The sequence below is a fragment of the Psittacula echo genome, assembly GCF_963264785.1.
Source record: "Psittacula echo genome assembly, chromosome: 8".
Taxonomy (NCBI): Eukaryota; Metazoa; Chordata; class Aves; order Psittaciformes; family Psittacidae; genus Psittacula; species Psittacula echo.
In genome coordinates this window covers 14515781-14528570 of record NC_137744.1, presented here as the reverse complement: position 1 = coordinate 14528570, position 12790 = coordinate 14515781, and the positions used below count along the sequence as shown (strand labels likewise).

General features: G+C 41.7%; 1 protein-coding gene across 1 annotated transcript in view; it reads left to right on the top strand.

Moving 5' to 3' along the window:
- KIAA1210 overlaps nucleotides 1-5326 on the top strand; it is a gene marked incomplete at its 3' end in the record, with an annotated part of 41061 nt that extends 35735 nt beyond the window's left edge. The window contains exons 10-12 of the mRNA XM_080624478.1: nucleotides 72-223; nucleotides 956-1058; nucleotides 5154-5326. Coding sequence (XP_080480604.1) covers nucleotides 72-223; nucleotides 956-1058; nucleotides 5154-5326 — 428 coding nt within the window. The remainder of the gene's footprint in view (nucleotides 1-71; nucleotides 224-955; nucleotides 1059-5153) is intronic.
- Nucleotides 5327-12790: the final 7464 nt, after the last annotated feature.

Here is a 12790-nt window from a genome sequence, read left to right as displayed (position 1 = left end):
AAACACAAAACACAAGCTTTAGACTGACTTGACCTAAATCCCTTCTTTACTTCAAAATGCTTCTTTTGTAGAAAAGGTCTTCTCTCCACATTTGGAATCTGCTCCCTCTGAACCAGCTTGGGTCTTCATGGCAAAACTAAAACAAAAGGGTTTCCAGGACCACCCTCTTGCCAAAGAACATAAAGCTGAAGACAAAGCTTTGACCAAAGCAGATCAAGAGGAGGTAGAGTACCAAGTAATGTTGCATGGGTATGAATTCTGCGCCAGATTGCCTGGGTGCTTTTGCAAACTGTTCAGTATCGTCTTCATGGGAGGTGTGTTGTGAGTGCTACTCAAAGAGAGATTTTCAGGGTTGGCCTCTAATATGGGTTGAGACAGACAACTGATGCAAGTGAGCAAACACGTGTGACTATACTGTCACAGTGATTAGTTTCAAAGCTATATCCTCCTATATGTTCCTTTGCACTGCTCAAACCTGAAGCTTTTCAGAGCTTGCCTATTGCCCCAAATGTATTTTGTAGCCCAAGAGCTGCTTTGAGTTACACTAGCTTCCTCACTGTTAGTGACCTGCAGACTGCATTCACTGCTCTGCTCTGTAGATTGCATACTGGAAGTCTGACTTTTCCACTGACTCTTGCACAAGTTTCTTGTACAGCTTGGGCAAGGTCTTCAATTCCCCATCTGTAAGACAGAGAGAATAACTTGCCTTCAAGTTATCATGAGCTATTCAAGCTATCAAGTTAACATGCCTGCAGGTGAACTAATCCTGTATTTGTAGCAGCTGTCTTCCTTCTTGCCTTCAATCTCCCCTCCCACAGGATGTCCGCAACCATCCTTGTCTGGCATTTGCTTCATTTCCACAGTCAGGTTTAGAGATGTTGACAGGGTGAACTTTGTGAGTGCCAGTGACTAGCCAAGTTTCTTAGTTGCATTCTTTTCTTCTTTCCTTTTGTAGCAAAGGATGTGTGCTAGTGAGAACATGCTGCAGAAGAATATGCCTTCCTTGAGTTCTCAGGACAAGAAAACACAAATGAAGACCAGTGTGTGTGCTGCAGCAGGTATTCTCCTTCCTTACATAGAATCATAGAATAGTTAGGGTTGGAAAGGACCTTAAGATCATCCAACCCCCCTGCCGTGGGCAGGGACACCTCACACTAAACCATGCCACCCAAGGCCTCATCCAACCTGGCCTTGAACACCACCAGGGATGGAGCATTCACAGCCTCCCTGGGCAACCCATTCCAGTGCCTCACCACTCTTACAGTAAAGAATTTCTTCCTTATATCCAATCTAAACTTCCCCTGTTTAAGTTTGAACCCATTACCCCTTGTCCTGTCACTCCAGTCCCTGATGAATAGCCCATCCCCAGCATCCTTGTAGGCCCCCTTCAGATACTGGAAGGCTGCTAGGAGGTCTCAACGCAGCCTTCTCTTCTCCAGGCTGAACAGCCCCAACTTTCTCAGCCTATCTTTATATGGTGGCTACAGTTTACACCAGTAAGTGGTGAGGCTGGCAGGTGATAAGGGGAAGCCTTTTTGGTAATGAGCACAGTTTATATAAGGCCTGTTCAGACTATAGTTTTCATATAAGTCAAAGTATTGGCTTGCTCACTTGGCAGAGAAAGCAAGTGAGGAACTTCTGTCTCCACTGCCAGTTCATGGAGTGGCATATAAACAATATGGTGATTTATTACTGGCAAAGGTCAGTACTGAAGAATAGCAGTTGAGCTGGAGTGTGTCCAGAAGGGAACAGCAAAAAAGGTCAGGTCTTCTAGACCAGTCAGCCAGGAAATACTGATGGGAGTGGTGTTGTTTAGTCTAGAGAAGACAGCTTAATTTGGTGCAGAGGACAAGATTTGTCTTTATGTCCTGTATGAGCTTAAAATGTAGCAGGGGAGGTTTAGCTTAGACATTAGGAAATATTTTCTAACAATATGAGTGGTGAAGTGCAGAATAGTGTAGGTTGCTTATAGAGAGTGTGCAGCTTCCATTGATGGATGTGTTTACTAAATAGACAAAAATAACTTAGGTAGAGTCAGTTCCACCCTCAGGTGAACACAGAGGCTTGATGGCCCCTCTCCTGCCCTGTTAGCCATGATTGCCTGTGAGAAAAATGCAGGGGAAGAGTGACTCAGACATCATGACTCACGTACCTCTTCCAAGGCTACTGCTGGGCTGCAGCTTATCCCTCCCTGCTTACTCAGTGTGGTGCCAAACCTCAGAGGCATGCTCCAGTTAGATATAGATAAGCCAGTTCTTCAGCTGTAAAAGCATATTGTGCTAGCTGAAAGCTATTGATTTCAGATTCTGCCTAAGAAGATAAGAAATGCCCCACTGTGTCAGAGCAGTGGCTTTTCTGTTCCAGGTTCCTCTTGCTGACACTGCAGTAAGAGATGCTGTGCAGGGAGAGTGCATGCACCTGCCTGCTTACACCTTATAATCCACCAGCATCCAGAATTGTTGTATTAGAGATATAAAGGGGTACCCCTATGCCTGCTCCGTGTAGTAGTTGTTTATAGAGCTGTTATCTGGTTTTGAATCTACGAGTCCTACAAAATAAACTTTCTCCCTTACTGCAGGTAGCTGATCAGCTATGAATGGGCACCAACACAGGCTTTGATGTCAGTTGCCACCTAACTCTGTGTGTGTGATTAAAAGAAAATAGTTTTAGAAAAGGGTTCTGTTACAGGACAGTTTCATTTTATGGTTGTAGGTGCAAAGTGAAAGATGAAATGTAAACAGGCCAAGATTTTTGCTCATATTAGAAGATCTTCCTTTGAAAAGCTGGCACAAACTGGATTTCTATGTGTTGAATCATCTAAACTTGGAATCCCAGCAGCTTTCAGTTGCAATTCAGACCTCCACAGAACTCCACTGCTACTCGTTTGCTAGAACTTCCACCACTTGTGGTCCTTGCAGCAGAATTACAAGATTTTCTGCATCACCTCTTCCCAAGAACTGGCTTAGGGGCTATCCAGTCAGGGAGACATCCAATGACTTGCCTCCCCTCTAGGGATAGCATTTATAGGCTTATTCTAGCCCACTCCTTGAATATCACAGAGAGCTCTGATCAATGCTGATGTTCAAGGAAAACGCTACTTCTCCACTGCTCAGAAAACCATGCCTATCATTTAGGAAGTGTTCAGCACTGTCAGCACATGCCTAGGAAATTGGGAATTCCAAATGTAAACTCTGCTCTGATTTGGTTCCCATTAGCACAGCTAGCAATTTGAAAAGTTGAAGGTGCCAGTGGTGGAAAGGATGCGGATTTAAAATCCAGAGGAGTTATTAATTTGGATCATGCTTTTTGGGTTATGTTAGCTGTTAGCAGTTTTCTTGATAGATAGTTGAGGTTTTCTGTGCAATGCATGCATCCTTCACATAACAGCAAGAGCTGGGGCAGCTCAAGGTCAGCTAAGTTTGGAAGAGAATTCCAAGAAATCAGATCCTTATTCTACTGAGTGTGACTGTTTTGTAACTGCTGTGTGGCAGCCCATGTCATAACCAAGGGAAGATTACTTAGCTTGCTTCTTCTCTCTCCCACTTCATCCTAAGCATGATGAGGTTTGTCCCAAAACCTGTCTTTCCTCGAATAGTCATGAACAGCCATTTTTGGGTTTTGTTTTACCTTGTGCTGTCAGGACATGCAAAGGACTTTAGAATCACTTTTGCTTATTATGAAGTCTCCCAAAAGGTGAAAATAAATTTCCAAAATCAAAGCTGCAGTAAAATTCCTACATCACCTTTAATACTTCTCAAAAATGTGCTGTGTATATCGAGCTGCAGCCTATGTTAATGGATAGTATACTTTCTCCAGTATTCCTAAGTATAGCTTGCCTGCTGCAAGAACTACCAACGAGCTAGGATTTTTAAAAGACCAGAGACTTCCTGAGTGGAGTTAGGGAACTTCTTTGGCTCTGCTCCGGAGTGTGGCTGATGGAGCTAACGGACATTTTCAATTGATTTCAGTGCAAGCAAGATCAAGCTTCTTGTACTTAACACTGCTTAAGTCCCCATGTGGCCTCTGTTCTTGTGCTGGAGCACAGCAGCCTCATTCTGCCTGCCACATGCCACACACAGACTAATCAGCTATGAGACAAAGTTTGACTTTTCTTCAGTTGGACTTACACACAGAAATGAAGTATTGCCTGGGCTGAAATGGATGGAGGGAGCGTGATGCTGAGAGACTTGCAAACCATGTCTCGAGAAATGAGAGCTGCATCTGTTCAGAGCTGCATTCTTTTAGGCCCCATTCCAGGCTCTCTGCCTGCAGACATTAATCTTGAAAATTTTCTAAACAAGATGGATGGAGGAGGCCTTTTCAAATAGTAACTCAAAGCCATATGAGGATACAAGGAGTGTTATTTGTATTCCTCTGTCCTTTGTGAGGGTGACAGGCTTGTGTTAGGCTGCATGAAGAGAAGACGTAGCCCCAGCAGAATCCCACCTTCTTGGCTTAAAAGTCCAAGAACATAAAGCACTGATTTGATCCCTACCTACTATTTAATAATATTGCTGGAGCAATATTTGTGCCAGCAGTGAAGATGGAAAAAACATCTTTAGTTCTTTCCAGTGTTGAAAAACATACCAGTTACTTTTAACCCTGCAGCAATCCTGGGGTGATCCTTCCTCCGCAGATATTTTGTTTCCATTTTCCTACACACTGGTGAGTCTTATTCCTAGATTTTCTTGCACTGACAGAGCAGAATAAGCCTGTGGAACTCTGCTATGCACTGTCATGGAAATTAAGAGTCTGAAAAGGTTAAGAAACTAGATAGCCAAGAACATAAATTTAGAAAAAATACCTGGGACTATAGTCTCCACGTCCTTGAAGAGTTTTGAAGAACTCCTTCATTTATCAGGGCTTAGACACTTGCTGTTGAGACTGAGGAGAAGATTCTTTTATGGGCAGATTATTCACTGACAGCTTAGTATCAATTTTTCCATTGCAATAGCTAGTCCTTGCCATCATACCTGCCTTGCACCAGGTAGTGCTAGTGATACCCAGATTAACAATGAGTCTGACTTATTCATGAATTACAAACATTCTGGGCTGTGCAAACAGTTACTTTGGAGAGAAGGAAATATTATTGGCAGAAATTGAGTTTTTAACTCTAGCCTTCTGATGCTTGATGAATATCTTGTTGTTGGCAGGTAAAGTTGGACCTATTGCTCAGGAAGCATCTGTGATTCCTGCTGTTGAGAAGGAAGCAAGACATTCCTCTAACCTGCCAATGACACCGTGCAGCCCTGCTGAACCACTGTGGCTATCCCTGGCCAAGAAGAAAGCCAAAGCATGGAGTGAAATGCCTCAGATTGTACAATAGCAAATGACATGAACATCCCTCTTTGTATTGCCAATAGCTGTGTTAACTCCACTTAATCCCTTCTTTACTGTGACCATTTCTTTGAGAAAAAAACCTTAAAAAAAGCCTTAAAACTCTTGATCAGACTTTGTATGTATATACACAATGAAGAAATGCCATTGCAGGCTTAATTTGAAGTATTAGGAAGCTGAGCATTTCCTACTACCAAATACTAGGAAAACTTGATCAATTTATTACATCCTTACACATCTGACAGTGATGTTCTAAGAAGATATGCTTCAGGCTTTTGAAACCTTTCCCTTGAAAAATATGTTTTTAAAGTTTCTGCAGACCATACAGTATTTTGTGCAACGTGGCTTTGGCTAAGAATTTAATGTACGCTATAAAGCAGATATAATGCTGGGGACTGATGCATAGTGACTCATGGACATTGAGATCATCACACTTCTTTCTCTAATGCTCTGGGGTGGGCAGTCTGACTTTGCTTCTGATTGTTAATGGATCTGTTACGTGATAGCTGTAAGAACTAAACAGCATTGAGAGTTCTGGCTTTTAGGTGGTTTGAAGTCTGAGCGCTGTGGGTCTTGTTCTTTGCTGATTGGTGTCCTCTGGAATGGCCCAGAGCCACACATGTGTTCTCTCCAATGCACTGGAAAACCAAAACACTAACATATGCTGTGCTTTTGGTTACACCTTTGGAAATCTGGACTAATTTAGGCATTCTACCAAAAAAACCCCAAATGTCTTTTCTTTCATTTTAGCAAATAGTGATTTATTCTTTGTGAGATTCCTCAGCCAATTGTCACTCTTGAAGAGTGCGTTGGGGATGGCAACTATTTGCTACCTAGAAGGTGGCATCTTGTTTTCACCAAATGCCAGCTTACTCTCCATTTTCATGTGGATATGTGTTCAGTCAGTTGTGTTTAATGCTAGTGATAAAAGGGGCATCTGCTTTCCTCCTTGCCTCATCCGTCTTTAACCAGTAACTCAACGTCAGTCTCAAAATGTGCAGCTGGGAAAGGATTATTCTCTCAGGGCCTGGCCTTGCAGTCACTCAAGTTGGCAAAAGTTTTGCTATTGACTTTGAAGGAAGCAGACGTTTGAAAAAGAAGCTTTGTAAAACAGTATTAGTGGCTTGAGTGGCAGTGGCACTTACTGGTCCTTGTCAGGTTTTACAGCATTGCATATTTACGTAGTTTTTATTTACAGTCAGTGCAAAATTTGAAGGCTGACTTGGCTGATGGACAGTTTTTAGCTGGAAAGTTGGCAGGAATTTTTGAGGTAAATATTGTCTCTTGGTAGGATTAATTGTAAAACAAAAAATGAGGTTTTGGATCAGCTCAAGCAAGGCTTTAATCTTCCAGTCTTGGTCTGAATTTAATATGTAGCTCTTGCAATTGGAAAACAGTATTAATTAGGAGCTTGACTGTGATTTGATTTTGTTCTTTTTTTTTCTTTTATTATTATATAGGTGCAAACTTACCCAGGTGGGCTCACTGAAGGTATAGATAATGTTTATCTTGTACTAACACCAGAAGGAGTTTCACACTGGCTTGGTAATCCACACCTATTTTACTACTTGGTTTTCTCTATGTCAGGAAGCATATCTTCACTTACAAAGAACTGAAACATTTGTATTTCTCTGAAACGTTTGAGCAATGAGAATGAACGTACTCAGCTTTGATTCCTGAGGTTTTGTACAGCTGCCATCAAATCACAACCTTACTGACCCTGCGTAAGATACTTGCATTTCTATATTCAGCAAACTCTCTTCTCTTTTTATTAGTGTGGATTGAGGTCCTTCACTCAAAGTGCTGCAAATGACACTATAATCTCTCTTTCGCTGTGTTTGCTTTTGATCTTAATATTGTCTCTGTCTTTTATGTTTGGTATGTATATATGTTTTTGTAATCCTTGGCTCAAAGGAACCCGTTTTGTATTCCATTCCCGTATTTGGTTTACAATTAAATGCTGTTGCCAGTGATGAAATAATTGCTGGAAAGACTGATAGATGGCCTTCATTCATTAAGGAAAAAAATAAAAAGAGGTCTTTGGTCAATATGGACTCTAAACATGGATACACTGCATAGAGGTTGTTCTGAGATGATTTTGTGTGGCCTAGGACTGGTCAACGCAGCTGGCCAGGCTAACGAACGTTTCTAAATCTGTTTAAAAGTTTAAAACATCACCAGAGAGTTGATGGCTCTCGGTTTGGTGTTACTGGTCCTTCAGTACAGGGTTGGCTTGAAGGCTAGCACTTGTGGTTGCGGGAAGCCTTGTCAATGACTCTGTTTTGGTATTGCTGGCCAGCTGCTGTAAGACATTTTGGGGTTGCTTTAAAAAAGAAGAAAACCACACGAGAATCATGTGATGTTACATTTGAAATTGGTTTGCCTTCTGGATTGCTGAAATTAATGTTCTCAAGTTTCTCACTGCAGCTAAGAACAAAAAGCACAGAAAAAAATCAAACCTAAGTCTCATATAATTGCAAGAGTTTAGACAATGGTATTTTAAGGTAATTGTTGAAGTATCAGTGACTTATTGATGCATTTGTAGCAGTTGCTAGCTCTATTAGCATGGCTTTGATTTCCTCTCATCCTAGTGCAGTTTTTAGGTGTTCAATGAGTGCAAGTAACTATTTTAGGAAGCTCATTTTGGGTGATTATATCTAGACACAGTCACTGTCTTTGAAATCAAGGTGTCTTGAAGTGCAGAGCTCATTGCAGAATGTCACTGTGAGGTTTAATGGATCAGGATCTTTAGTGGAGGATGTAGAAAGCTGTCCCTGAAATTCCCCGGGCACAGCGCAGCAGCTTGGGCTTCAGCTGGCTTTGGTGCTGCTGTGTGACAGCAGAGGGTGCTGCTGCCATCCCTGAGGAGCACGGAGGGCTTCTCTGGAAATCAGATTTCAGTGTGCATTTGATGTGTGTTATTACAGTAAGGAGACTGGAGGCTTTCATTAATGCAGAGAATGATGCATTATTCCATTAATGCAGAGAGGTCTGAATGCAGAGCGTTCTGAAAGAGAGGTGTATTTCTATGTGTGATCTGATGGAGGTTTTGAGCTATAAATTGTGGAAAAAAAGCCTTTACCTTGTGACAACAAGTCCCTGAGAACTGGTGACAATGACGGGGAAAGGTAGGTTATGTGGTGAATTCAGTCCTGCAGTGGGGCCGTATGGGAGGATATGTGAACGTGTCCAAAAAGAGCGCTGCAATTTGGCGTTTTAACTCTGCTGCTTAGAACAACTGCAGCCTGACTAGAGGCTGATCTTCTTTCCAGCCAGGTGTAGAAGCTGATGACATTACAGAAGAGATTAGAGAAACAAACAAGAAGTAGGTGTGCACCTAGCTGTAGATTACGGAGATTCCTTTTGCTGTAACAGTTTGCTGTAAAGACCTGGACAAGAAGAGACTGTTTTGTTATCATCCAGCTAGGAATCTGCTTTTGCTTAAGTGGGTTTGTGGACAAGAGGGAACAAGCCAGTTTAAATGAGGCAAAAAGACTCCAGAATTTTCAAAGCTGCACAATTTTGCTCTAGCACAACTCTGACAACACTTTTATTATGAGAATCTTGTGTATGCATCTCCATAAACAGACACAAAGAATAAACTCTAGAGTTCAGATAACTGAGGAGCTAATACTCATTTTAAATTACTATACCTAGAAGGAAAGTCTTAGAATACTGAGGAAAGACTGACCATATTGAAAACCCTAAACACTAGCCCTTTTCCTGTTAGAAAGTTTAGATAGAGAAGGCCCCCCCAACTAGTATTACATTATGTCTTTTTAAGTGCTGTAGTCTAAAATATTAAATGCAATTTGTTTTGAAGTATTACAATAGATGTTCTCAGCTTATAAAAGCTGTAATTCGTGACTTTGTGCCACCTGCTCTGTTAAGTGCTTTTGAGATCAATACAGGAAAGATATTAGCCTATGATGATATTTTGCCCTTTAGAACTGCTACTGGAAGGTGATACATCTGAAGGATACCAGTAATGAGCAGCCTAATAAATAAGGCAAAGATCTCTCTGTCTTTTACTCTAGTGTGTGTTATTCTACCTACAGTTTTGTTAAAGATTCATCCTGGATAGAAAATTTGACAAACTTGATCAACCATCACCAGAATGTTAGTAATGACCATGTGGAACCTCTCATATTTGGGAAATCTAAGCATCTGTTTAGGATTCTGACTCTGATTTCTTGCTTGCGGTAGCTGTTGCTTTCTCTCTCTTCTGTGTTGTCAGGAAGCATTGCACCAAAAGCATCAATATTTGTCACAGCCTGTTGTTACAGTTTGGATTAGTTCTAGGTGCAGAGGTTGACTGAAACCTCTGGTTTTCATTGAAAATGTTTTTAAATGTCTTTTATGGAAGTAGGCAGGTGAAATAAACTGTAAATTCTGAACCTGGCACACAAAACCATGCATCTGCCCAGAACAAAATGGTTGCTCAGGTATTTCCAGCTGGCTGGGTGAAAGGGCATGGTTGGATGAAGATGAATGACTGGGAGAGAATGGCAGTTCAGGTTGAGAAACAAAAGGCTTAGTGTGGGAAGCTACAATTCAAATTACTCTTCCATAATGCGATATGTCTAGGGACATGGAAAGGTGTTGAAAGGGGCATTTAAGTAGTGAAGCTTTTTACGCATCTTCTCTCTGCACATGAGGAAGCAGAATTTTGGGTGTTCTTGTAAAATGAATGGAAATACATCAGAAATGCCCACTGCCATCTGCAGCTTTATTTTATTTTTTCATTTGATGCAGTCTGTACATGCCCACTTTATATGGTCCAGGAGAGGTAATTCTGGTACCAGAACTTGTTCCTTATTCTGGACTGTATTGAGCAGGTGAGTACTTTGACTGCACTGCAAATCAAAGCCTGTTCTGACCTGCTGGTCACATCCACAGCAGCCCAGCAATTTAAATGGAACAGCTGTATGATCTGTGAGTTAAAAATGCAGCTTCTCAAAAGTGAGCTAAGCCAAAGTTTAGCAGCTTCCCTGGACTTGAGGGGCAGATTATTAATTATTGAAAATGTGAGATGCTATCATTATTGTTATTGTGCTAGGAGAGACTTAAAAATAAGCTATTTTAATAGCTGATTATTTTTGTAGAGGCAAGTAAAAGAAGAAGAATCTAGAGGCAGATTATCTAAACAGGATTAAACTCTCAATTCTTAGACTGATCTATAAAATCAAGTTAGTCATTAAACAAGAAACAGGTATGAAAATGGCTGAGGTGTAGAGTATTTCATTGATATAATTTTGGATGATGTAGAAATGAAATGGAAGCAAGAAAGGATTGATTGACATAAATCATGTAAACAGACAAGGTTGTTTGGTACCCGAAACTCTCATTCCATCCTTTTTTCTATCTGCCTCAGAACAGTTCTGTTAAAAAAACCCTACAGCTTCTCTTTCTAAGCATTCTTACCTTTCATTTATGGGTTCAAACTCAGTTTTTACTTAACCTGGTTTGTAGTCAGCCATATTTTACAGAAACCCAAAGAAAAGCTGTCAAATCCAAGACCTCACACCAATGAATGCTGGCACACTGCCTTTTTCAAAGTTCACCTAACCTACTTCGCTAAGCTGACACTTCATTACATTTTCCCTGTTACACAATTCTGCCTCCAAATTAGGTTTGATTTACAGGTGTTTTTCCAACACAGAAGGGTGAGGTTGACTGCTTTAAAATGAGAAGTTTTCCACATTGCTCAGGAATATGTTTCTCTGGCATTGAGGTAACTTTTTCCAAGTTACACAAGTTCACTGTAGCAACTGTAGCAATGTATGGGAAAGGGTCAAAGCCCTGGGGCTGTGTTGTGTTGCCATAGAGTGTAAATTGCATGCAGAATTGCATGCAGCAGCCTTCCCTAATGATGTCATGGGCACCATGGAGAGCTAAGGAAGCAGGAGGAGATGTCACTGCCTGGCTCCTCGTGATGTGTGTTCCTGCTGTGCCAAATACGTGGCTGCTGACATGGGCAAAGGGAGCAAAGGGACAGCTGAGAAGCAGCAGAGGGGTGATGTGCCCCCCAGAGGGCATTTTGCCACTTGTGCATGTGGGATGAAAGAACTTCACTAGATTTCACGAGCTGTGGAAGTGTGTTTTATTCATGCAGGAGGAAATAAAGTGACTTTTCTGTCACAGTACAAATTACTCTAGACCTACGGTAACCTAGAGCTGTGTTTTAAACACAAGAGGCATTTACTCAGCTTGGATCCTGAGTCATGCATATTTCAAAGAAGAGAGATATATATCTGTTTTGGTAGAGCATTTCATTGGTAAAGAGAATTCTGCCCAGATATGAGTGACCTGATCTGTACTTGTGTGAAAGGAAATCAGAACAGAGCCTCAGGGGTTTTTTTTCCCACTTTGACAGGACAATTTATTACATAGGCATTCTTAATGTTATGATCCCTTATAAAAATAACTGGCTTCTTACTTCATACTGTTTATAAAATAAAAGCTTTGGCTGTGAGAAGTACTACATGTTATGGTAGAATAATAATTGGGAATAAGTACATTAGATGTATAATGCTGGAAGAATCAACAACACTTTTTGCTTACTATTTAAGAGCATGACTTGCTACTAAAGTCTAAATTCTGCAAAGTACTCTAGCATATATCATGCAATCATAGCATCATAGAATGGTTTGGGTTGAAAGAGACCCTAACAAGCATCCAGTTCCAACCCCCTGCCGTGGGTAGGGACACGCTCCACTAGACTTGGTTGCTCAAAGCCACATCCAACCTGGCTTTATAGTTTGCTGGCTTATATCTCATTCCATCCTTTTTCTTACAGATTTCTCCTTTGAAGGCAGTGGTTCAAAAATGAGGCGATACAAATGTACAGCCACGGCCAAGTCATTTTTAAAGCATGCCACTCCTTTAGAGAGTTTGTATCTTTGGGAAGCTAATGGCTTAGCAGAGAGAGTTGGGATGGAGCAGTGGAATGCCTGGACCCCTCTGTGGAGACTTTAGGTGTGCCAGAGCCTGTTCCCCTGCTTCACCTTCTCTGCCCTGGCCAGCAGTGCTGCAAAACCTGGCTTGGGTGCAGTGGGGTGAACCAGGGGGTTGGCACGTCCAGCCCCAGCCCTGTATCCACAGTGCTGAGGGCTGCTGAGGGTACCAGATTCTCATGGTCTGAGCTCTGCTGCTGCAGGAGGGTGGCAGTGCTTGTGCTGGCCGGGTGCCACTCGTGCAGTCCGTGGCAGTAATCCACAGCTGGCTTCCTGTAAGCACTATGCAGGCAGCTGCTGTCTCGCAAACACAGACCCTTGACATTTATTTACTCTCCCCCAGTATCTCCCTTGCTGTGCTGATGTAACCAAGGCCATTGCATAATAACCTGGTCTTCAAAATGAACTTCTTGTAGCTTCTTTTACCATGTGAAAGAAGTTGAGCCAGCAATACTGATGGTGTCCAGACCCACAGCTGCTGGAACATCTCATTTCTT